Consider the following 26,469-nt stretch of genomic DNA (forward strand, 5'->3'; position numbering starts at 1 on the left):
ATTTTTCTATTTAACTTAAGAAAGTGTATTCTGTTTATTGCAGCATTCATTGACATTTTGTTTACATTCAACACAATACAATTGGTATAAAACGCAGCCTCATTGAAATGTAGTTATTCTTAAAGTTAATCTTTAGCTCTGATATTGGCATCGTATGTCGAAAAAACATGGCTATTATTTATTCTAGATTGTAAATCCTGCAGTAGATTGATTGTTTGAACCAGTAAAATAAAATAAAATTATCATAAAAACTTACTGGAAATCATCTTCAATGAAAACCGCAACTCTATCACATAGTGACATGTGTAAGCACATGGTGTCGGTCCTATACTATTCTTACCTTGATCTTCATATGCTCATCACTCAGCCCCTATACATTTTCCACCAAAATCGTTGGCACATGCCAATGATTTGTAATCTTGAACTTTCAGTGTAAGTTTTGTAGGATTCTGTGATTACCAGAACTCAAGCTTATACACACCTACAAAGTCATCTGAGTCATATTTCGTCACAACTAAATTCGACTGTAAGTAATGAATATGTTGAGTTTACTGCAGCATTTATTTATCGTACTTTTTGTATTTTAAATAATCAATGTAATATAATGTACAGTTCAATTGAGAATTTTACAATTTGAATTAAAGCTATATAATTATGATCATATTTCAAATTTTATTGAATATGAAAAGGTACTACATTTTGGGGTATTCCACTTCATTAATTGACTTGAAATACGGAATCTTACTGTACATTGCAACATCAACGATATTTTTTATTTTAATTTTAATTTTTCAATGAAGCCTCATTGTTAAATGAAATAAACGAAATATAATATACTCAATTGACGGTGTCCACTTATCTTTCTTATGATAAAATCCAAAGCAATATAATACTGCATTTTACATATACAACTTGATAAAATTGATAGCAGTTTTTTATCGGATTTTTTTATCGTAGGTTATGAAAAGTCTAGGAATTTAAATATCCTAATGTTCTGGATGAAACTTAACCTTATTTACACATTACCTCTTGCCTATGTTTGAAAGTCGTTTTCTCCATTTCTCTCACTTCCATTTGTTTAGAAATGACCTTGCCTAGCAACTATACACCAGTTTACGGTTGTATCAGTGCGCATGCGCAGACAGTTGACCTCGGGTCATTGGCCCTGAAACAAAGCCAATGACCCGAGGTCATTGGTTTTTATGCGTAAATTAAGATTGCGCCCATGCAAATGATGATGTGCGCGCACAACGCAGCGCGCAGGCAGTGATGTCATCCTAATTTGCATGGGCGCAATCTCAATTTACGCATAAATACATGACCTCTAGGTCATTGGCTTTGTTTAAAATGGCGCACACAACCGTAAACTGGTGTATCAGGTATAGACTTCAAACAAGTAAATCACTTTATGGAGATATGGCAGTGTATATCAGCAATGATAGATGACATTTCGTTTTTCCTGTGTTTTGCATTCATGTAGTACATTTTTGTAGAAACAAATATGTTTAGTTACAAATATGATACCCAATTCTCTTCGTTTAAATTAAAGTAAAGTTCACTTATTATGGCAGTGAATATTAATGATGAATTATTCATTAAGTGAAATATTTGTTGTCACTTCTGTTCAATATACCAACTATATTCGATATTAGAAAAATAGGAAAGTTACCCTGCCGGCTGGTCAGCATTTGGCTATAAGGCCGGGCGATTTGTGGCCCCAGGGTAGGTCGAGCAAAACAAAAAAATTTCCTTAGGGTGAAAATGGCATCGAAATCATCGGACCGAAGTTAGCACTTTTTTATTCATTTATTTATCTATTCAGAGCAGGATGACAAGATAGATCTTAATGCAATGTTACCGTCTTGCTGCTGGTACTAAAATCATTATATAAAAATATCACCATCAGAAATAGTTAACGAAAATGAATCAATACTGTAATGAAAATTATGAAAGGAAGAAAGATTACAAGAAAGAAAATTCGAAGTATGACGAATATAAAGAACATTCGAAAGAAAAACATTAATTCCTTTTAGAGAGTACAACCATAACTGACCAAAACTACAAATGTAATTAGTCCACCCCGTATATTTGTCTATCAAGTCAAACCGTTGTATTGAACTTCTGGGGGTGTTTGTCATTTAATGACTCGATCATCTTTTTCTTCTCCTCGCCGTTGATCTCCTTCACATTCTCTTTCACACCATTGAAGTACTTCATATCCTTTACGTCATCAACCTCGTCATCGTCCTGAGATAATAAAAACAAATAAAACAACAACTTCAATGGTAAATGATCCAAAATCAGGGACGTATCCAGAAACGTGTAAACAGGGGACTCACTGCTTCTTGTAATTTTTCCTGGATTTTTAAGAATGCATTTATAAACCAATCTTGATGCAGGTCACAGGGGGGAGAGATCACTAATAATTATATTTCGAACATAATTATTTTGCGATAATTTTTTTTTTCTCACCAAAAAGGTCTTCAAATACTATTTTACAATGGTAAAAAAAAGGAAAATCAAGATTGGATGGACTTATGCAAATGTGGCATGGGAATTTCAAAATCAATTTGTATACTGAACCAGTAATCTGCACTTTGCAAGCACATAATCTATGGAGCAAATGGCGTTTTGCTTACATCATCTTTCGCCTTGTCCATTCCACACCGCATCCTTCTCTTAAGTGACTCTGGAAAGCAACAGAAGAGGGCGTCTGTCAAGTTGTTCTTCAGTTCCGGCTTGATGGTGTCTGGGTCGGTGAAACCTGCAACAGAAGAACAAAAAAAAAAAAAAAAAGGGAAATGGTATAGAGAGAGAGAGAGAGAGGGGGGGGGGTGAAATTCTGTGTTGCACAAAACAACCCCTTTAAATTGATGTCTATTGTTTTGTGCTAATCGTGCAAGGGTGTCGATTTGTATCCGCGGTTCGGGGGGATGATATAGGTGCCAACATATTTTCGGCAATGGATCAAAGCAACCAAGAGGTAGAAGCCTGCCGCAGGTTGCACCCCCTCCCTTCCAAGTTATTAACTGTTTCAAGTCCCCCTCAATAAAGATAACATTTCAGAGAATATAAGAGTGGTAATAAAGATAATAAAATGCTAAATGTTAGTCCTGACTCTTGCCTGCAGTGTAGGCCTACTAGACTGATATCATCTATTTTTAAACGAAATTTAGACATTTTACTCCCCAAAAATCCAATGGTGAGGGATATCAACTTGTGAAAGTATTATGTTACCAGTGGGCAAATGCATTTATAAGCAGCGCTCAAAATACACGGGGGCGGTGGGCGATTCGCCCCTGTGAGCTCCATAATCGCTCCCGTCAGGTTGCTCACGGGGGCGATTGCAAAATGAAAATCGCCCCCGTGGAATTATGAAATAAAGATTATCTTTTCTGATATAACTTTAACACAATATTGAGTATCAATTTTCAAACCTTAAACCAATGAAATGGAACTTAGATGGCGCTTTCTCTCCCATCTCTATGAGTATTACCGATACAAACAACGGAAGCTCGCAGTGCAGCTAATGCCGTCAGCAGTGGCTATACTGCGCCGGTAGAACCGGTGTGCACGCTGGCGCCCAATATCTGCTGGAGCTGGAGACGATCGCGCTAGGATTGAAACATGGAGAAGTTTTTCGTTGTGAAAAGTGTGAATCCTCTGAAATCTGGTTATTCTAAAAGACCAGCAAATAATGTAACTCGACCTGTAAACCAATATTAAGAAGACGAACCCATTCATCGTGAAAAACCCATTCCAATATTCTGTGTAAGGAGATCTACCCCCAAAAAAGTTCTCAGTAAATGAAAAACATATTGCTTTTGGTTCTTCATTTGACTCTCTTTCTTCTCTAATTAAACCAACTGAACCCTCTGCGGGAAACTCAATTCAATGAAACAGAATATCACTGATGCAAAATTTGGTTCTCAAACTGACAGAAAATTTCCACTCCTGATCTCATACAAACTGTCTGTTTCAGGGGCGGCCGAGCGACTTCCAAAGGGGGGGGGGGGGGGCACCAAGAAAAAAGGGCACCTACAAAGGGAAATCTTAAAGCGAAAATATGCATTTTTTAAAGACATTGGTATATATACCCTTACATTGTAATTAGAATATTTGCTTCACTTTATACACCATACAAGATACTGCTTAAGCATCATGCTTTGCAGTAGGGTGTGATGGTCTGAAAAATTATTTGCGAGCGAGCGAAGCGAGCGAGGAAAAATTTAAAGATTTGTGAGGTCGCACGGTGCAAAAAATACAAAGAGTATTGTCAAAGGTGAAATTCTTACACCCTCAAAAAGAGGCACTCACCAGGGAAAAAAAAATCAGTCATGAGAATAGGGAATGGGCATTTGTCGACGGAAAATGGGCTCCCATCAGACTTTGATAGGGGCATTTATAAAAGGTGAAAAGGGGCATTTATGAAAAGGGATAGGTCCCTTATTAGAAACAAAAAGGGCACGTAACATTGTTAAAAGGAAAATTATTATAGGTGAAAAGAGGCACTTATCGCACCTGAAAAGGGGCAATGCCCAAATATGAAAAGGGGCACTTATGTGAATGAAAAAGGGCTCTTATAAGAAAGGAAAATGTTCACTAGTTAAAAGAAAATGATTTTAAAGGGGCATTTATACATGTAGGAGTAAAGGGGGCACTTATCTGAAGTGAAAAGGAGTAACTTCTTGAACCTAAACAGAGGAAAATTATCATTATCTCCATTTGCTATCAAAAGATTTTTCTCCTTTCGGAAAACAGGTCTTCAAATGTTTTACATGTAGAGATATAAATAAACAAAGAAATGGATGAAATCAATAAAAAAAAAAAAATACAAAATACAAAATAGTATGAATCGGGGAACAAACTGAAAGTTTCGTCTCCTACATGCTGCCATTTGGACAAAACCGTCTTTCTCTTCAATGATACAATATTTTATTTTACTTATATTATACAATACTTTACTTGCATTATGAAGAAAAAAACGCATCATCACCCCCCCCCCCCCCATAGCTTTAACTATCACTTCAAATTGAACTGGCCAAAAGTCATGTGATATTCTTGCTCAGATGCTTTCTTTTACCTTTCAGAGTTCTTTATATGGAGGAATCGGTTGATAATTTATTCTTGGCAATAATTCCTGAATTAAAAGAGTAAGTTAAACAAATACACGACTGTAACTTTTAGCGCGTTTAAAAAAAATGTTTAGGAAATATCAGGAAATAAAATGAGTGAAAAAACAAACAAATAAAGATACAATGACGTGAATTTTAAAAAGGGTGAACGGAAACAACATAATAACTAGTGAACTATCTTATAGGTCTTAGCAAAATGTATATATTGATGGTCATCTTGCGAGTAATAACCATTAACTACTCTCATTGGGCTCTCATCATTAATTTTTCTCTTAATTTTTTTAATTCTTATGGTGAATTATTGGGGGGATGATTGTACAGGCCATGCCCCCGACCGGAAATATTGGGGGATATATTCCCCCCCCCCCCCATCCCCCGGGATTGACACCCATGTAATCGTGGCAAACGAGCAATTGATCACATTGGCACTTGTGGCAAAGGAAAGGTCCTTTATAATAAAAGACAATTACCTGTAATCTTGCTAACAATACCCCCGACTGTTATACAGATGACGACACCGACAAAGGAGTAGTACAGGAAGGATATGGCATAGAAATCTGCTATGCCGGAGCTACAAAAGAAGAAAAAATGTCAAAATAGAAGGGAAGGTCTTGAGAACACGATCGCAACTAGTAAAAAAAAAATCTACCTTAAGCAATTTTAATAGCCTTTTACGTCAGCTTCTGAGATCTTAACATGCTTTCGATGGGACATAAAATTGGGTAATGGAATAGCCCTTGAGCTCATTTTTCAAACGTAGTTACGATCATGCTTAAAGGGATAGTTGAGTTCTGTGTTCAGACCGCAAATGCATTCCAGGTGCATGGCTATCGCTCTTATTTTTATCTATGACATTTCTAGTGACCTAAAATTGCTATGAAGCTAATTTAGACTCAAAAATGTGTAAAATTTAGCCAATACGATCATACCAATTCAGCTCCATTTTCAAGAAAATACGGTCACCGTTAATTAATTAATGAATTAAAAATAACAATACATGGGCCGGCTGGTTGTGCGTAATATAACCAACACGAAAAGGCAAATAAAAAAAAATTCCAATATCGGCATTGGCTAAAATACAACGTAAAAGGCGCTATTTCGTTTTTTTCAACGGCTTTTTCAAATTATCGAATATTTGTGGTGGTACACAAATATTAGAGATCGTAATATTTATGGATATTTCAGCCGTCTCTGAACCGATTTAGATAAAAAAAAAAGATGATTTTGTCATTTAAATTGTATGTTCTTTCAAATTTGACACTCAGTTTTCATTATCTTACACAAATTATTTTGTGTACCGCCCTCTGCAACAGAACTCACTGGCTATTCCTTTAAAGAGAAATCTTATTTCTTAGTTCATTTGAGAGAAAGCTCAAATTTTTCTTATCATCTTCTTATCAATAGTTTTTCACGATTCATTTAGTTGTTTTAAATGATTTATTTGATTCTCAGCAACTGTTTTAATTTACTTTTTTTCTTCCGAAGAAATAATGTTGAGAACAAAACGTGTCAAACTGTAATAGGCTTTTAATGATGGTCCTTAATTAGTTTTTTTTTTTGTGTATGTATTCTTTCGAATAATATACCTTGTATTCTACCCTGAAATGCTTGACGTCATATAAACTACTTTCATGTAATAAATATATTCGGAACTAATATCACCGAATGACAACTCTGTCATTGCTTTAAAGGTATAGACCAGTTCTGGTCATGTGATTGTATTGTGAAAGAAACGTTGTGGAATCGATCGGAAAAGGTTGATCATCTAGCATATAAGTATTGGTTTGTACTGCAAGGTTCTGGAATCATCAAAATGATAAGAAATTTGGCCCAGTTTTGGTAAATTAAAAGCACTGTACACATAAAGATGTATATGGGACTACGCGACACGTGCGCGATATCTATCCGGTCCCGATAGATATAATAATTACCATATGAATTAGTAGGCGGTTTCCCAGCAAATTTGTTATCATCAAGTATTAGTCAAAACATATTCTTTCACATGATTGCTAATAAAATCTTCCATTTCATTTTTTGAGAGGGGGGCGTTTCCAAAACTGGTCTTTACCTTTAAGCTATTATTTTTAAATACAGCATTGCAAAAAGTAACCTTATTATACTCATCTTTTAAGTTTGGGGTATACTCAATTTTACAAACAAATATCTGCTTTTGTCTTAGGTGTTGACACTGCTTCAAAAATCACTGACAGATAGTTATATTATTTAACATGTGTATTAAAGGACACAAGAAAACAGAAATACCTTCTTATTTGCCACAAGGGGGATTAAGTGTGAATATTCAGGTTGCATTAAAATTGTATAAACCGAACGGGCGGGTGTGTGAGTGTGTGTGGGGGGGGGGTAGCTTACTTGGACACTGGTTCACCCTCTGGGAGAGAGGAGATGTCTGTGTAAGGTGCTGATATGGTCGTCTCTGACCATTCTGCTCCATTGGTCAGCATTGAATCGGTGGTGTTGGGGACTGGGCATCCTTCGACGGAGAGGGAGTTCTTTCCTCTGGACGAGGGGTACATCATGGAGCCGATTTTTATCCAGCCGACGAAGAGGACGCTTGTAATCAAGCCCGCGATGGCTCCCTTTAAACAGGAGAGGGAAGGTTACGATTTTATCATAAAAACAACAATAATTATGATAATAATGATGATGATAATTATGATGATGATGATTAAGATGATAATAATAATTATGACGATACCAATAACAATGGTATTAAAAATGAAGGATTGAAACCCTCTTATAGATTTGTATTTTGAGGGATCCTTTACGGCTTTTTAACTTTGTTAAATTCACAAAACTGGCTTAGAACCAAATATTAGTCGAAAGTCGTAAACTAGGAAATCAATACCAAGTATTTTTTAATTTTTCACTTTTTTAATATTTGCTCGGAACCAACATTTTGACAATTATGGAACCTGACTTATTTCATTTATCAAGGACCAGAACACATTTTCCCAATCATATTTTCACTTTTACCGGACCGAAACTATGAAATTCACTTCCCTTAATCTAAGTCAACTGAAAAGTATTTATTCCTTTAAACGCAAGCTTTTTGCCCAGGGGCCTTCAATTCACAAGCCTTTGGCTTCCATGTCGGCCTCTGCATTTCAAAAACATGTTTTTCTTGTTCTGTTGAGATGTTTTTTTTGGTTTTTTTTTGTGCCTCTAATGAGGTGTTTATTTACATTCAAACATAAAAATAAAGTTGTGAGAACAAATACAATTGACGCACAATGTTATCAATAAAATCACATTTTTTTTCTTCTCAACTATACAATATTTTCATCTAAAGTGCTTGTAACAGTTTCTTTGGCAATCTCTGGTCTGGCTTTTAAGCTCCTGAATTACAACAATTCTGTTTTCGATTTCTTTTTCAAATACGTATCTTAGTTTGAAACAGTTTTCATTAAATCCATACTTATTCCGGTTGACTAACATTTTGTATATACACCAGAATGCGATCGTTGTTACAACGTCTATCTCGCTATTAATATTAATCTTAAGTAAACAGGAGATATCCATGACAAAATCAATATTAAAAGTGTACTTTACAACATGTTTTATATAATCAAAGAAATTCTTATTCTGTTCACATTCGATAAACACATGCATTTTGTCCTCTATGACATGGCTGTTGAGATGTTTGTTTACTTTAACAAAATATCGAATTATGCAATTTCTCATACATTATGGAATAATTTACTTAATTCATAGTTCGTTATAATCCAAATAAAGTTGTACATTTGTTCATTGTAAGTTTGTTTAAACTAATTATCATATTGCCCTTCATAAAAATGCCAACATGAAATATTGTCTAATTTTATGTTTGGAAATGAAAATCTAATCAAATCAAATGAAATTGAAAACAAAGAATTCGATTTCTTCATGCAAACATTCTTACTATACCTTGTTATTATTGCAATGTCAATGCAATTGACCTATTTTGTTTAAGAATCCATTCAGGACGGAGTGTGAATTTTATTAACCTTCTGAAAGAAATAAAAGCACTGGAAACAGTTTCTTACCTTTGAGTTGCATCGATGCATAAATATACCAAGTAAGAATACACCAATAATGCCACCATATGTTATTCCGATTATTGAAAGACACAGCTATGACGAAGGAAAATGAATATAGAATGGAATAATAAAATGCAGTTAATATAATAAAATGCCGAGAATTACCTTCAGCAATTAGCAAAATGTCTTTATCTAAAATTTTACCTTTATTCGAGACCAACAAGTATATATATATGCTTTTTGTTGGCCTATATTTAAAACATATTATAGTTAAAGCGGAGTTCAATTACGATCAGCGTCTTCATCATAAACTGAATTAGGCCTATATCTGAAGTCTACTCCTAGTAAATACTGTATTTACTGGGAGTAGAACCAAATTAATAAACACACAAATCTGTATTTGAACATGTACAAATATCGGACTCTGGACGAACGACCATAAATTACTCTTTTTACTACTTTGATCACCTGTAAAACTCCTTGGCCCAAATGACTTGCAAGAAAGGCAAAGGCGATGCTCACTAAACCGTACACCAGAGCTGCGAATGAAATGATTCATTATGTGACATAGATAATACACGTTATTCTCAGATAATGTTTCATCATATTCTTACAAATTGTGTAAGTTTGAATCAGTAAATAAAAAAATTAATACATTTGCCTTCTTTGTTGGATATATATTAAAGGAAATACAATAAGTGAGGTGAGAGAGGGAAAGAGGTCCCATCATATTTCTCTCAGTTAAAGATAAACTTGAGTTCTGGTAAAAAAAGAAAATGAATTCTCACAGAATCTAACGAAACTTACACTGAATGTTCAAGATTACAAATAAATGTCATGTGCCAAACAATTTTGGAAGAAAATGTATACTGGCTGAGTAATGAGTATAGAAAGATAAGGAAATCAGGGTAGTACTAGCCCCGACATCATGTGTGTTGTCCCATATACATCTTTCTGTGTAAGTGATTGTTACTTTACCAAGACTCAAATTTATGATGATTTTGATGACTCCAGAACCTTGCATTACACACCATTACTTACATGCTATACGATCAACTTTTCTGATCCATTCCACACCTTTTCTTTCACAATGCAATCGCATTACCAGAACTCAAGTTTATCTTTAAATCAGTACTCTTATATTGACCACTTTTCTTTATATTATTTATTATGTATTATTGATTGTTATCTTATCACACAAAAAATGCTTGTACTTTATATTGAAATGTATATGCAGGTTCTAGGACACCTACCCCTTGGACATCCATCCCGGATAACCACCCCCAGTCAACTACCCCCCCCCCCCCAACCCCGGACAACCACCCCAAGTACAACCACCCCCTAGGACAACGACCCCCTGGACAACTAACCCCCGGACAACTACCCACCGGATAACCATCTATAGGATGTAGTTATCCAGGGGTAGTTGTCTTAGGGATGGTTGTATGGGGGTTGTTGTCCGGGGTAGTTTTCCCGGGGGTTAGTCATCCTAGAGGGTGGTTGCCCTAGGGGGTAGTTGTCCTAGGTGGCAGTTGTCCTAGGGGGCAGTTGACTGGGGTTGATTATCCGGGGGTGGATGTCCCAGGGGTTAGTCATCCTAGAGGGTGGTTGCCCTAGGGGGTAGTTATCATAGGGGGCAGTTGTCCTGAGGGGGCAGTTGACTGGGGGTGATTATTCGGGGGTGGATGTCCAGGGGGTAGGTGTCCGGATACGGTATATTTAACATGTCATGTAACAAGAATAACAGAGAGTGAGAGAGAGAGAGAGGGCGAAAGCCCTACATGTATCACGGTCAGTAAAATGACGCCTCGTGTACCGGGCATTACAGAATAACTGGTTTTACCGAGCAACTTGATGACCTTGGTATATTTCCTTGGGCTGATGTTCGGCCACAGCACCTTCACGCCATCCTCTCCTGATAGAGCTGCCAGCGAGTTCACCCCAGACGACAGTGTGCTGTGAATATCACATTTTAATTTCAAATTGAATCAGAATAGTGATGTAAACATTTGTTAAAGGCATCGTTTAACAATGTTTGCAGTTCTACAAATCTAAGATGCGTGGCCCTTCGTGTTATCAGTGTCTGTGATACGGTGTAATATTGAAGCCCTAAATAAATTGCGCTTCAAAATGGTCATAAAGTGCCTCAAAAAAGTAAAAATCTTTAAGTGACCGGTTTCACCATATTCTTTTCCTCCAATAGAATGTAGTGTTACAAAAAACATTTGGAAGACAGTTTTTGAAATTTCGATTTCCAATCATAAATATCTTGATAATCAGACAGGTGATAGACTTGTAAAAGTCATGGGATTCCTGACTGACCTTAAAATGTTTATAATCATGATTGCAGCATTAGCCATCTCCAGGATTTCGTTTAGAATCTGAGGCAAAGATACTCACTCCCTTTACAGAAAAAATGCATTCTACAGGCTTTCAGCTATTTGCAAATAGTGATATATTCTTATTTTTTCTCTGACAAAAAAAAGGCAGATCCGAGAATTCGTAAATTAAAAATAGACTTAAGCGAGGTAGTCCTTTGTATGTGTTATCTAATAGGTTGATAACGAAATTACAAGAATTAATCTACAATGTACCAATTAAAAGAGGATAATAAAATGTAAATGTGCCATTATTTTCATTTTCAAGCTGATAAACTGATATTCAGGTAACATAAAATTCTATATGTATTTAGTCTACCAACAGCACAACTTCCGGTGACCTAACTATTCACCCTCTACTGGCTATGCATGTCTACGTGCTTCCGCAATGTGAAAAAATTGCTCAGAGTATATGTACCTAATAGAAGCACTGACGACAGCAGACAGGAAGAGACCAGGTAGACCGGGCATATCACCAAACAAATCCATCACCATCAATGGCATAATCTGGAAAGATAAAATGACACAGGGAAAGTTGTCACCAGGACTTTGACATAGTTGGGACAAATAGTGCCTTCCACTATCACCTGTGATGGTGGTTGTCGATATTGCGTGAGCTCGCTCGCTGGCGGCGCGTAATATGTATACATGTCGTAGCAATGGAAGAATCCCTCGTCACTAAGCGACCCTAACAACCTGTGCTGCTGGTCAATTTTAACGCAGCAATTCAAATTATAATAGATAGATGGACATAAATTCTATGTTGGCAATATGATAGCTACATAGTTAGACTATTAACTAAATCGCCCTATAAGATAATTCGTCTATTACAGCAGTTGATTCATTTGCTGATCTTGTACACTGACTGTACACCTTCAAAGTTGTTCATACATGCATTGTAGGAAATGGTCCATGCCCTAAAACTACTATCCCTCTCTTAAAATAGAAAGGAAAAAAAGACTATCACAGACTAACAAACATTGCATTTCTTTTCTGAAAGGCTAAGTCCACTCAAAAAATATTGTGCTTTCATAGATGCAGTAAAACAAGAAAAACAGAGCAAAATAAATGTGTGTAAAATCGGATAACTAATAAGAAAGTTATGAATTTCTTTTGAAGTATGAAAAACTATGGAATGTAGAAAATCACTACACAAATTGCCAATTTGGTTATCAATTTGTGACGTCATTGCTTTATATATTTTTATCCCATTCATTTCCCTTTTATCCCCCCAAATTCGATTTCTCCATGCCTTTGCCCAGGTGATATGATTTGTATGATATTGCGTGAATGACATTCCACAAAATCTTTTATGAACTTTGAAGAGTTGATACTATTTCCTGAATATTGTATATTCATTATCATTGATTTTTATATATTTATAGATTATCAAAATTCACATTTTTTATAATTTAACCAACAAAAGTTACTCTATATTAGTGCATCCACACAAACACATATTACTATCAATATAACTTGGATGCTGGTATGAGGAAATAAAAATGTTAAGGGGAAGATTCTTCATATTATCAATATACAGAAAACAATTAGTGGATAGTGAGGAAATGACGTCACAAACTCATGAGTTTGTTGCCAATAATATTTGTCTTGTGATTTTCAAAGTTTTCTTGATACTAATAATTCTTAACTGTCTTATTATTTATCCGATTTTGCTCAAACTGTTTTAAATTGGTTTGTCTGATTTTTCCCCATCTATTAGAAGTAAGTTATTTTTGGAGTGGACTTGCCCTTTAATCCTTTTTACACATAAGACATGATTTATCATATGGATTGGACATATTTGGCCGTTGTAGACAGGTTGAGTAATAGTTACCTGATCCTTGGACATGACGACGCCCTGTGTATAAGGGTCGCAATCTACGTAGTAAACGTACATGACTACGCCCGAGAAGATGCATAGTCCGACCGTAAAAAATTTGATGATCGTAGCTAGAACAATAGCCCTGCACGTAAAAACAAACAAATCAACACCATCAAATTTGTAGTATTTCAAAGCTTACAATTTTTGACATTCATTTCAGGACAAATCCCCCAGCACTCAATTTCTCAATTTCAACTGCAAGAACAGTTTTTTTCAATTTACATTTTCAGAAAACAAAATAAAAATGTTTGCTCTTTAAATGAATCGAATCAATATCTCATCGATTTGGTGATTTTCGAAACCTCAAAGTATACACTATGTCCTATTATAAAATGATGACGTGGATCCTAATCAAATGATTGGTTGAAAGCGTACACGTGACCATGCATTTATTTTGCCTAACGTGAAAACTACTGGTCATTATCCTATGGTAATGAACGGTCATGGGCCATCATGTTTTGCGATCGTAACCAATTAGATTTCATCGTTTTACTTTTACTCGCAAAATGGCTGCCGCGGAATTTAAAACGCCTACGTTTGAAATGCTTTTGACTGAAGAAATGAGGGTGAATGATGAGGGTGAATAATCAAATAACAAAGATCCACGTCATAATTTTATAAAACAAATAATCCACAGCATTTTGTTCGGGCATTAGTAGAATTACCCACACTCGGTACATTTGAAACACAGGTACAAACACCCTCGGCTATCGCCTCGGGCGTGTTAGACTGTTCCAAAGGTACCTTGTGTGGGTAATTCTTACTAATGCCCTCACTGCAGTGCACTATTTTGTATATTATTGTACTACTTATATTGCTTCAAGAAAGTTTCTTTCAAAATTGTATTGAAATAAAAAATAAATATTTTATTATTTTACCGCTCTTTCAGATATGAGACAGTACAACGCAGGTTTTTTGCTTTTTGTTTAATCTTCTTTTAAATTTAAATTTTACAACATGTAAATAAATGTCAACTACGAGCAACAAAGGTCCTACGCGTATTCACCTAGCCCTGTGTTATAAGATCATAGCAAATATGTAGCAAACTACACTTTAGGTCATTACAAAGAAAACAAAACAAAACCGCCGCGATTTACCGCGTTATAGCCTACATAATATACAAATGTTGACTGCTTTGAGGGGCACGGTGAAAACTATGGCCCGAGGTGAGCTCACAACTGTGCTATTCCCCGAGACGACAGTCGAGGGGCATAGCGCAGTTGTGAGATCACCGAGGGACGCGAAAAAGAAGCAGTCAACATTTGTTTTATATACCACATCCGTCTTGAGCTCAGAAATTAATTTCAAAAACAAATAAAATACGGCACCGTAACATAATTCTCATCGATTGCTCTTTCGAAATTTCGTTCGGTGTACAAGCGTATCTAAATTGCCATAGCTACGCGCGCGCGTACAAAGACATAATTCCATGCCCGGTCAATATTTTTCACTATACCGCCCAGCAGTCCATAGTGATGCCCGCAAATTAGACCAATCAGAGGTCAGAATCTAGACATGCGGTATATAAACAAGACTTAAGACTCGTTCAGATGTTTTTATGATGCCGTAAAACTATAATAGTTTCACATTTCTATATATTATAACGCAGAGCTTATTGATTACGCTCAAGTCCTTTGTTGCACGCAGTTGCTCTTCATAATACTCGTTTTAAAAACAACGCGATTATATAGGCATTTAAGCACACCAAATTTGAACAAGGCTTAGGGGTCTGTTTGGCGGTATGAACGGAGCATACTACTCACTGTGTAGCTCTTTTTCTTGATCCGCATGAAAACAGTCTCTGGATGACAGTTTGGTTGATTCCAGTTCCAATGTTCACTGTTAACATCCCAATCATTATGCTCCATACAGAATAGGGGACTCGCGGATCTGCACCAAACCTGGGTTAGAATGATAATGATGTTGCTGATGATGATATTATTATATGAAGTAGGAGCGAACATGGGTCTGGATTCATCAACTACCAAAGATCAATTGCCAATCTAATCAATAGGCCTACCTCGTAAAGTCCCTCTCATAACTTCACGAGCTTTTAAGACTCCTCCCTTTAACACATCTTCTGAAACTGGTGACAATTTAAATAGCACCCTTTGCAGGGTTGATACCTGTCTCATTATTTACTCTGTAATTGGAAACGCACGGTTTGCATGCAATAATAAGGTCGGTTTTGTAAGGTAACTCATTTACGTGTATGATGATAAATGGTCCCAACAGGCTTCCTTGGGGAACACATCTTCCATCTTGCTCACTTTGAATGGTAAAACATTATTGATCCGTGTTCAGGTGTGGAAAAGATAAATTAGGGGCGTGGGTTTTACTTTGTGGATGAATTACAAGAGGATAAGTGCATCCAGCTAAGAGCGGGTTTGGTAGGGGGTAGTATCACCTTTTTTTTTTTCGGTGATCCAACAATTGCTCCGGCGACAACTTTGCCGGATTTCGTTTTATCAAGATAACAGGATGATCTTAGCAATTGATTTTGAGGTTAGGTTTAGGTGTAGGGTTAGGAATGGGTATTTTACTAGGTCTAGGCTTAATGTCAAGAATTAAGTTATTGTGTGGAATTGACCACGGAAAAATTACAGAGAAAATTGGGTCGTACAACCCGTTTTTCATATTGTCTTCCCCATGTCTCTCCCTCTCTCTCTCTCTCTCTCTCTCTCTTTATTTTCAAAGAGAATGGGGGCGCCATGTGCCGCCCCCTACCCTTCTAGCAACGCCACTGGATGGCTTGATATACCCACCTGTCAATTTTGATCCTCCCCCCTTCACGACCAATCCTAAAGACCTCGCCGAGGCCGCCGACGTCGATGGTGCCCTTGATGACGACTGCAGCTACTCCGAGCAGGATGATGATGGCCTGTAGAGTATCCGTCCACAATACCGCTCTCATCCCGCCCTAGTTTATATTAATAAAGTAACAATGATCTTGATGATGATGAAGATGATCTTATTTTATTTATTTATTTATTTATTTATCAATTTATTTTATTTATATATTATTATTATCATTATCAATATATCATAATATTATTATTTTTTTTTTTTTTTTTTGGGGGGGGGGGGCGCTTTGGTTTTCATTTGTTACCAAGATTTATATTACTGTTAGCAATATGTTGATAATAGTAATAACAATAACATTATCATTTAATTAATAAATCAATCAGAAAGAATTTTAATCGATTTAAATCCATATCATTTGAGGAATATACCTTTTTTTGGTTTATTACAATGGTTTCATTCCAGTAGTAGAATTCGTAAGACTTTTACAGTCTTTATCTATTTAATAATGAGTGCATGATAGTAACACAACTATCAACAGAGAACAGAGACGGCAAAGAAACCAAAAAGATAATTTAAAAGTTTCTTTGGGACACAGTAACGTCTCTTTGTATGATTTGATAACCTACCACTGTCGTGTAGAATATGCAGACCAAACCCGTAGAAACAACACAAGCCCACAGGTCCATCCCGGTTACTAAATTATGCAAAAAAGAAAAATTGTTGAAATGTGAAGAAATTAAATCATTGGAGAAGACAGAAGAAGAAGATTAAGAAGAAGAGCAAGAGGATGAAGAGGAAGAAGAAGAAGACGAAGAAGAAAACTCCTCTCCGAATTTGAAATAAGCGGATGTTTTTACAAAAGTCTTTTGGGGGATTTCGAAAAGAGTTGGTTCATTCACTTGAATCTCAATCCAAGAGTTGAGGGTTCGACACTAACGTCCTTATGCAAGGCATTAATCCGTATTTGCCACTCTCCACCAAGGTGTTAAATTGTAACTGGCAATACCCGAGGTAATGGGGCTCCCACAAAGAACAGCATTGATGTTAATGCGGCTTCCCTTGCTGGTTAAACTAAAAACTCTTATGTTTTGATTATTACTATATGTATATCCCGATTTGTTTTGTTTTGTTATATTGAAAACATTATAAATAGAAGGAGAGGGGGAGGGATAGTGGACAGGATATGAGCTCATCTGGTAAATATAAATAATATAAATGGTGTAGATAACAAAAACAGTATTCGGCTTCATTTTACTGACCTGCATTTATAGCCAGTGCTGGTGTATACATTGCAATCCCCATGTACATTATCTGTTAATGAAATCATTGCCAAAACAAATACTGTTAAATTGATATACACACAATAACAAGATGTAAATATCCGACCTTTGTCCCATAAAATGAGTAATGCATTGCAAATACTGAACTCAAATAAAGAGCGAACTCTATCTTTATTTTCATTCAATAAAAAACTACTTACTACGTTGCATTTTATTCACTTCCGAATGCCTTACTCTCCTTCTTTTTCGTGTGGATGTAACCAGTATCCAAATCGTTAAAAAAATGATTATGCTCAAACCGGATTTATCTTTCGTATTTTAGTACACTGAAAACAATTCTTGGTGTAAGAGATATTGTTATGAAATAGTTTATGAATAGTTATGAAAATAATTATTTAAAAAAAAAAAACATTTGAGTAATTTCGTGTAACCAAAATGCAATAGGGATGCTTTTGAAAATTAAATACTTTCTGATGAGCAAGGGATTATAGAGCCATCATAATTTTAAGGAGATAGTTTACTTCTCCTGAGGAAGATTTCAGAATTTTAAGATGCCCTTTTGGTTGAAAATTTAGAAAGGGGCACACCTTGCTTGTGGGTACTTCATGCATGCCACATTGATTTAAAAAGGGGGCACTTGCCAGTTATGCCCTTTAGCCCATACCAATTTTCATCTGCCCATGTCCCTCCAGCAAGCCGATGCTATCGGCGGACTTACCGTTTGGAATGAAAATATAATTGTGCAGATAGTTCTAACTGTTCGGTTGAACCGCATCTCAAGGTACTGCATGGAGATGAAATACAATTCATGAAATCTTAAAGTGACTCGGTAACATTGTTGAAGGTTGATGAAAAATTGCTTAATTTTTGTATAAAATGTTACTTACTATATTACTTCTACTATACTAACCCTCTGACATGCAAAAAAATCCTGAACAAATTCTCAAACCACAAAGATATTTATGGTTTTCTTTGAAGGCGTCGATGGGAGGCACCCTCTAACAGTGATTAACAGTAAATTCTCCCAACCATTTTTGAATTTTCCCAACCGTTTTTTCATGAGAAAAATACATAAAACAGGCTATAAAAATCTGTCAACACTTAACTGTCTGGAATGGAATGTAGAGCCATTTTATTGATTTGTGACGATTTACATTCACCTAAAATGTAATTAAATTGGCCTTGTCTTGATGCTGAACAGGCTTTGACAAGTAGCAGAATAGAAGTAGAATAATATAGTTGGGAGAATTAAGGAATCGATCAGATCAGTTTTTCCCAATTTGTACCATGAATAATGATCCGTTTTCACTCAAATTTTCAGATTATCTTTAATTGTACATCTAGCATTGAAGTCACTACCTTAGCATCACTATCTCTCATCTGAACAATGTTACCAAGTCCCTTTAAGTGAAATATTATCAGTGCGTTTATCAAAACTATCAAGAATAGTAAAGGCAGTTTTCACAGGAATGCCCGTAGTAAATAATTAAACCGAAGACTCTCGCTTTAAAATTCTACCGTAAACTAAATCAGTTTAAAATAGGTCATAGATTATCATTATTGTATTCATTTATATTTACTATTTATATGTGTATTTTTATCGAACTGAGTTATTGTAAAAAATAAAAAGGAGAAAAAGTTTCTCACTTAAGTTTTTATGACTGTCAAGATTTTAAAATCAATAAACCACTTGTCTCATAAAGTATATTATTATGATGCCATGCAAATAAACCTTGCAATTTATTTGTTTACCAAGTTCTGGATACTTAGCCAAAGATACGTACGTGATGATTTGGCGATTACTATACACGTCAAAAGGACAATGTTTGGAGGTCAATGCCACGCACATGTTTGTAGACTTAAGATGGGGTCAATAATTCAGTAGAGTCCATCACGACAAGTAATGGAGATTTATGAAGTGGCCGAGGAAATGGCTTCAAAGTGAAAACAAATACAGTTTTTTTCGCAAGTGGCGTACGCAGGATTTTTTCAAGGAGGGTGTTTGAAAATTGAAAATCGCGCCGACCGATGACACTCAGTGAGGGGGAAGGGGGGGGGGGGTAGTGAGCAATATTCTTAATTTTTTGTTTGCCTCCCGTAATTTGAAAGTTGCCCTGGGAGGGGAGTTACTCAGCACAGCCCCCCCCCCCCCCATTGAGCAAAACAAATTGAGGGGGGGGTAACCCAAAATACACCCCCCCCCCCCCCTGCGTACGCGCCTGGTTATCGCTATGAACTTGAATCGAGCTGACCGCCATATAATTATATAATATTGACTGGCCTTGAGGGGCCGGTATATCAGAAATATTGACCAAGCTCAGATCATATTGCCCCGAGTCGAAAGACGAGGGCAATATGGTCTTAGCGCGGTAAATATTTCTGATATCTCCCGAAAGTAAAGCCAGACAATATTTGTATTGTTATCCAAATCAGACATCTAGAGCAAATACAGAAAACCACCATGACAATCTTAAAGAACTGAACAAACTTTGTCAAAACCAGCACTTTGCATCCCGCGGCTTGACACAATTTTCGTTACACTGCAAACAGTGTGCAATTGGTGTGATTATTACGTCACAATAGAGTGCGCGCAAAGTGCACAGGTTCTCGTACGCATAATAGATGCGCAATGAAAATGACAAAATACGGCGCGGTCAATACAAGATGCCCGGATGCGAGACCGTGGAAAATACCAAGGTATATTTTCACTCGTCTCCACACGCAAAGTCAATACGCGCAGGGAGACCAAGGAAAATACAAAGAATATACCCCTTCGTTCCCACTGCTAGTGAAAACTAGGGCAATACGGTTTTGTAAATGACCAGCTCAGATGTCTGATACGAGTAATAATTATATAATATTGACTGGCCTTGAGGGGTATATCAGAAATATTGACCAAGCTCAGATCATATTGCCCCGAGTCGAAAGACGAGGGCAATATGGTCTTAGCGCGGTCAATATTTCTGATATCCCCCGAAAGTAAAGCCAGTCAATATTTTTATTGTTATCCAAATCATACATCTAGAGCAAATAGAGACATCCACCATGACAATCTCAAGAACTGAACAAACTTTGTCAAACCAACACTGTGCATCCAGTGCTTGACAAAATTTTCGATACACTACAAACAGTGTGTATTTGGTGTGATTATTACGTCACAATAGAGTGCGCGCAAAGTGCGCAGGTTCTCGTACGCATAATATTAATAGATGCGCAATGAAAATGCGAGACCGTGGAAAATACCAAGGTATATTTTCACTCGTCTCTACACGCAAAGTCAATACGCGCAGGGAGACCAAGGAAAATACAAAGAATATACCCCTCCGTTCCCACTGCTAGTGAAAACTAGGGCAATACGGTTTTGTAAATGACCAGCTCAGATGTCTGATACGGGTAATAATTATATAATATTGACTGGCCTTGAGGGGTATATCAGAAATATTGACCAAGCTCAGATCATATTGCCCCGAGTCGAAAGACGAGGGCAATATGGTCTTAGCGCGGTCAATATTTCTGATATCCCCCGAAAGTAAAGCCAGTCAATATTTGTATTGTTATCCAAATCAGACATCTAGAGCAAATACAGAAATCCACCATGACAATCTCAAGAACTGAACAAACTTTGTCAAACCAGCACTGTGCATCCCGCGGCTTGACACAATTTTCGTTACATATACACTGCAAACAGTGTGCATTTGGTGTGATTATTACGTCACAATAGAGTGCGCGCAAAGTGCACAGGTTCTCGTACGCATAATAGATGCGCAATGAAAGTGACAAAATACGGCGCGGTCAATACAAGATGCCCGGATGCGAGACCGTGGAAAATACCAAGGTATATTTTCACTCGTCTCCACACGCAAAGTCAATACGCGCAGGGAGACCAAGGAAAATACAAAGAATATACCCCTTCGTTCCCACTGCTAGTGAAAACTAGGGCAATACGGTTTTGTAAATGACCAGCTCAGATGTCTGATACGGGTAATAATTATATAATATTGACTGGCCTTGAGGGGTATATCAGAAATATTGACCAAGCTCAGATCATATTGCCCCGAGTCGAAAGACGAGGGCAATATGGTCTTAGCGCGGTCAATATTTCTGATATCCCCCGAAAGTAAAGCCAGTCAATATTTTTATTGTTATCCAAATCAGACATCTAGAGCAAATACAAACATCCACCATGACAATCTCAAGAACTGAACAAACTTTGTCAAACCAACACTGTGCATCCAGTGCTTGACAAAATTTTCGATACACTACAAACAGTGTGTATTTGGTGTGATTATTACGTCACAATAGAGTGCGCGCAAAGTGCGCAGGTTCTCGTACGCATAATATTAATAGATGCGCAATGAAAATGCGAGACCGTGGAAAATACCAAGGTATATTTTCACTCGTCTCTACACGCAAAGTCAATACGCGCAGGGAGACCAAGGAAAATACAAAGAATATACCCCTCCGTTCCCACTGCTAGTGAAAACTAGGGCAATACGGTTTTGTAAATGACCAGCTCAGATGTCTGATACGGGTAATAATTCTCTATATACGTTGTTGACCTCCAAATAATGCATAGATCTCCGCTTATAAGGTTTAATAAACCCCAAATTATAATACAGATAGTTCTAACTGCATGGAAATGAAATACAAGTCATTATTTTGATAAACAAATGGGCAATTTCTTAAATCCATTTAAATCAACCTCATTTTCCAAACATGCGGCGGGGGGGGGGGGGGGATAATAGTGAGGGGTTAATGTCAGTACGGCCTTTTTTGTTGCTGTTTTGCTTGCTGCTTGTTACTATCTTCCACTCTGAATTGCACTATGAAGACTTTTCTTTCTTATTCCTGCAAACTTGTTGTGTATAGGCCGGCTAAGTTTTAAGCTGAAATACGCACGGTCATTGACACAGGATATGATTCAGAGTTTAGTTAAAAAGAGTATACGTGTCACCCCCCCCCCCCCCCCCCCCCCCCCCCCCCCTCTCCACCAACAAAAATGGTATCGAATCTATGGCTTGAATGGCAAACAAAACAAGAAGGTTCATAATTTCTTATCTTTGTGTATTTTAGGTATGCACGATTGGGTCCAACATGAGACAATTAAGGATACACTTTATCACTTGATTACAGATTAAGAAAGAAATATTGGCAGCCATCCAGAGTTAAGATCTTGCATGTAATAAGATTGAACTAAATAAAATGTTAACGAAGCGTTTTTGGAATGGGTTCCACAACTATGTCTATATCGCACTTTGTGCACCTAATATTACTCTTATCACAAAATTATGGACTCAGCTTACTCAGCTTGGTAGGTGCCTACCCTATTGAACGGCGGGAAGAAGAAGAGTGCAAAGAGAGAGATAGAGAGAGAGAGAGAGACAAAGACACAGAGAGAGAGAGAGAGAGAGAGGGGGAGGGAGGGAGAGAGGGGAGGGGAAAGAGAGAATGAGTGACAGAAAGAAAGAAAAGAGAGAGAGAGAGAGCGATAAAGAGAGGGAGAGGGGTGAGGGGTGAGGGGTGTATGAACGTGATAAGAAATGATAGGAAATAGTTACCTATAAATCGATGACCTTGTTTATCAACACTTAATCCGCCTAGTAAAAGAAACCCCACTGTTCACACCGCCCCCCCCCCCCCCCCCCCCCCCCCGTCCATGGCTGCATTCGCGCTACGCCACTGTCTGGCACAACCAACTTATACAATATGCGAAAAAAACGGCTTTTAATAAACCCTCCATCCAGCAGGCGGAGGGCGATGAGTAAAAAAGAAAAAGTTCCTCACTCTTTCTTTATTAACGTATTGGAATTTAAAAAATACAAATTTTGAATAATAACCTTAAAAATATGTGAATAAAAAAAAAGGTTCAAAGAATTTAGGCCCCGTTTTTCTAAATATTAAAAAGGAGGTTTATTTTGGAGCTAACGACTTATCATTGGTTGAGAAGAAGAAAGGAACAACAGAGAAAGAATACAAGAAAGACAGAGAGAGAGGCCGAAAGAGGAGACAGAAAGAGAAAAGGAGAGAGAGAGAGAGAGAGAGAGAGAGAGAGAGAGAGAGAGAGAGGGGGGGGGAGAGAGAGGGAAGAGACAACGGGGTATGGTGGGTATAAAGATGGTTTCGGCAGATACTTTCCGAGCGTTTTCAGCAAAACCAGATTGATAATTGTACTTCATTATTATACCAGACGCCTATTTAAAGGGATCGTTTAACAATGTAGTGTTATGCAAAATTTATAATTCGAATCATAAATATCTTGATAATCAGACAGGCGATCGGCATGTAAAAATCATGGGGTTCCTGACTGACCTAAAGGTTTATAATTATTAATGCAGTATGAGCTAAATTCAGAATTTTGTTTCAGAATCTGAGACAAAGTTACCGGATCCCTTTAATAATATTTTACCTCGTAAACACTCGTGATGCGTAACCGGAAGAAGATCGGAATGAAGAGACGTATGACGATAAAGTTGCCGACGGTGTATGATAACAACGACCACGCAAACATGGTGTCGTACATGTAGATCTCGCCTGGCGTTCCGATGACGGAAATCGCCGAGATGAAACTGACAACGACCGACATCGCCACGGGCACGATACCCATTTTGCGATCCCCTAGGAAAAACTCTTCGGCCGTTCGTTGACGTCCCCCGGAGAGGGCCGAATAGATACCGATTGATGCCGAGAGGAGGAGCATGATGGCGAAGACAACGTAGTCCCATACGCCAAAATGGTGGCCACTGACTGTATTGTCCATGATGGGTTGATATTTGTTTTTTACTGGGTAAATAGATCAATTAAATAAAACGCATTAATTTCATTTCGTCTTTATTAAGTAAAATGCAGCCAAATTCTATCTCAGTACAACTCTTCCTTCAAGGGCGGTTCCAGGGGTGCGTGCGGGGGGGGGGGGGTGGACACGTCCTCTTTTTCCTTCCGAAAAGAAAATTGCAATATCAGGGGTCCTTAAGCGGGCCCCGGACCCCAAGCCGTAAAGGCTTCGCCCTCGCAGTTTCGTACGTTTCACCCCCCCCCCCCCCTTGGAAAACCCTGAAACCGCCGTAAAGGCCGTAAAGGCTTCGCCTTCAATGTGTTTTATTTTACTTTGTAATGTAACCCAATTATATTAAAAAATCAAAATAATCGAAAATGATCAGAAACAAGTGAGAAAAAGTCACAATTCGATGGTTATTTTGATAATATCATATAGCGAGCTCCTCTCGAGCTGACACCTAGAACTTTCAACACGCTTCAATATTACCATTGAAGTATACTTTAATATAGATATTGTTCAGTTATAGTGTCAATGTAACCGACTGAAAATTTATAACTATGGTACTTAAAATTTGTTTTGGATTTTTCAAAAGTCATTTAGTTTTCTTTTTCTACTTAACTTAATTCCCACTCAACATTTCCCAAAAAGTTAACATTTACATACTCAGGCAATACGTGATGGGTAGGCCTTAAAAGTTAATAACATGTTGAAACTAACACCACCACGTCCATGAAGTAACTCAGAAATGAGAAAGAAATTGGAATGTATCTTTATTTTGTTGTATTTTAATCAGTTCTGAAACGAAGAATAGGTATACATATAAGCGGATTTGGCGAAATAGCTCAGTTGGTAGAGCAGTGGTCTCATAATCCGGCGACCCAGGTTCGAAACCAAGTCGATCCGCTAGTGCCCTTTGGTAAGGCATTAATCCTCATTTACCAGATCCGTCGGAGAGGACCTAAAACTGTCGGTTCTCTGGTTACTTACTAACAAACACTTATGCTTTCTTAGCAGTCAGGTAAAATGACCACCACCACCACCACTACATATATGTATATGGAAAGCAGAAACTTGTTTTAAACAGAGCTGGATCTCCAAGCTTGAGGCCCGGTGAGCGCTTAAGATTTGATACAAGTTGTGATGATGATACAAGTAGCACATGAACAAAAAATGAAAAAGATAATAAATTTCAAAAGATTAACTTACCGCACGTATAGAAGTGCTCAGCCTCGTTTCTGGATTAATCTACCCTATATGAATGACTGCAATGAGACGAGACTAACAAAACAAGCTTTGTTAAACCCTCTTATCGTTTTAGTCCCAATAAAAAAATGTTCGCAAGTCACCAAAGGAACGAAAGGCACAAAGGTCATAATTTGTCAATATTGTGGAGTTTATGAGCTGACTTTACAGTCGGGTCATTAAATTAAATATACATGAACCAACCTTGGAGATTTGCGGAAGCCGAGGAGCCATTGGATTGATATTAAAATAATGCCGGCGTCCACCCCCCCCCCCCCCCCTCCTCTCCCAACTAAAACAGTCGATCAGTATTTTTTTTACATGTCTGATAGCAAAGTGACAATTCGAACAGAAATTGAAATACGATCAAATCACAAACAAAAAGACAATCATATTGAATTTATTTTGATTATCACAACAAATTTAACAAAAATCTAAGAATTAAAGGTAAAGACCAGTTATGGTCATGCGATTGCATTGTGAAAGAAACGTTGTGGAATCGATCAGAAAAGGTTGATCATCTAGCATCTAGCATCTGCAAGGTTCTGGAATCATCAAAATGATAAGATATTTGGCACATTCTTCGTAAAGTTACAAGCACTATACACAAAAAGATGTATATGGGACTACCCTATATCTCTCACAGACCATGAGAGAAACAAATTTACCAAATATATGAATTAGTAGGCGGTTTCCTGGCAAATTTTTTATCATCATGTATTAGTCAAAACATATTCTTTCACATGATTGGTAATGAGAGCTTCCATTTCATTTTTTGAAATTGGGGCGTTTCCAATACTGGTCTTTACCTTTAAAGTATCATTAAAAATTTTAAATAAAATAAAAGAAGAATGTTTATATCTAAATATTTCAGAAAGAAATGAACATACATGTAACAACGGGAACTATGCACTTTTTTCTCCGTCGTCGGTTGT

The 26,469-nt window shown here is 37.1% G+C and overlaps 1 protein-coding gene across 1 annotated transcript; it reads right to left on the minus strand.

The window, feature by feature from the left end:
- Positions 1-1,647: 1,647 nt before the first annotated feature.
- Positions 1,648-25,553, minus strand: LOC105436432 (sodium-coupled monocarboxylate transporter 1). The gene is made up of 16 exons (XM_030990135.1): positions 25,499-25,553; positions 23,924-24,297; positions 18,236-18,301; positions 17,497-17,548; positions 16,864-16,931; positions 16,198-16,352; positions 15,196-15,333; positions 13,385-13,514; positions 11,969-12,057; positions 11,016-11,128; positions 9,641-9,711; positions 9,179-9,265; positions 7,506-7,732; positions 5,606-5,706; positions 2,640-2,764; positions 1,648-2,247 (listed from the first exon to the last, which is right to left on the minus strand). The coding sequence occupies exons 2-16, from the start codon at positions 24,272-24,274 to the stop codon at positions 2,101-2,103; spliced, it is 1,920 nt and encodes a 639-aa protein (XP_030845995.1). The 5' UTR covers positions 24,275-24,297; positions 25,499-25,553; the 3' UTR covers positions 1,648-2,100.
- Between the last annotated feature and the right edge of the window lie 916 nt (positions 25,554-26,469).

This window comes from Strongylocentrotus purpuratus, unplaced genomic scaffold (assembly GCF_000002235.5).
Source record: "Strongylocentrotus purpuratus isolate Spur 01 unplaced genomic scaffold, Spur_5.0 spur5_scaffold_19, whole genome shotgun sequence".
Classification (NCBI taxonomy): Eukaryota; Metazoa; Echinodermata; class Echinoidea; order Camarodonta; family Strongylocentrotidae; genus Strongylocentrotus; species Strongylocentrotus purpuratus.

Coding starts and splice junctions, on each gene's coding strand:
- LOC105436432 (XM_030990135.1), bottom strand. CDS start 24,274: ATGGACAATACAGTCAGTGGCCACCATTTTGGCGTATGGGACTACGTT. Junction 13,515..15,195: donor TCAAGAAAAAGAGCTACACA/GTGAGTAGTATG, acceptor TTTTACGTGCAG/GGCTATTGTTCTAGCTACGA. Junction 12,058..13,384: donor TCGTCATGTCCAAGGATCAG/GTAACTATTACT, acceptor TTATCTTTCCAG/ATTATGCCATTGATGGTGAT.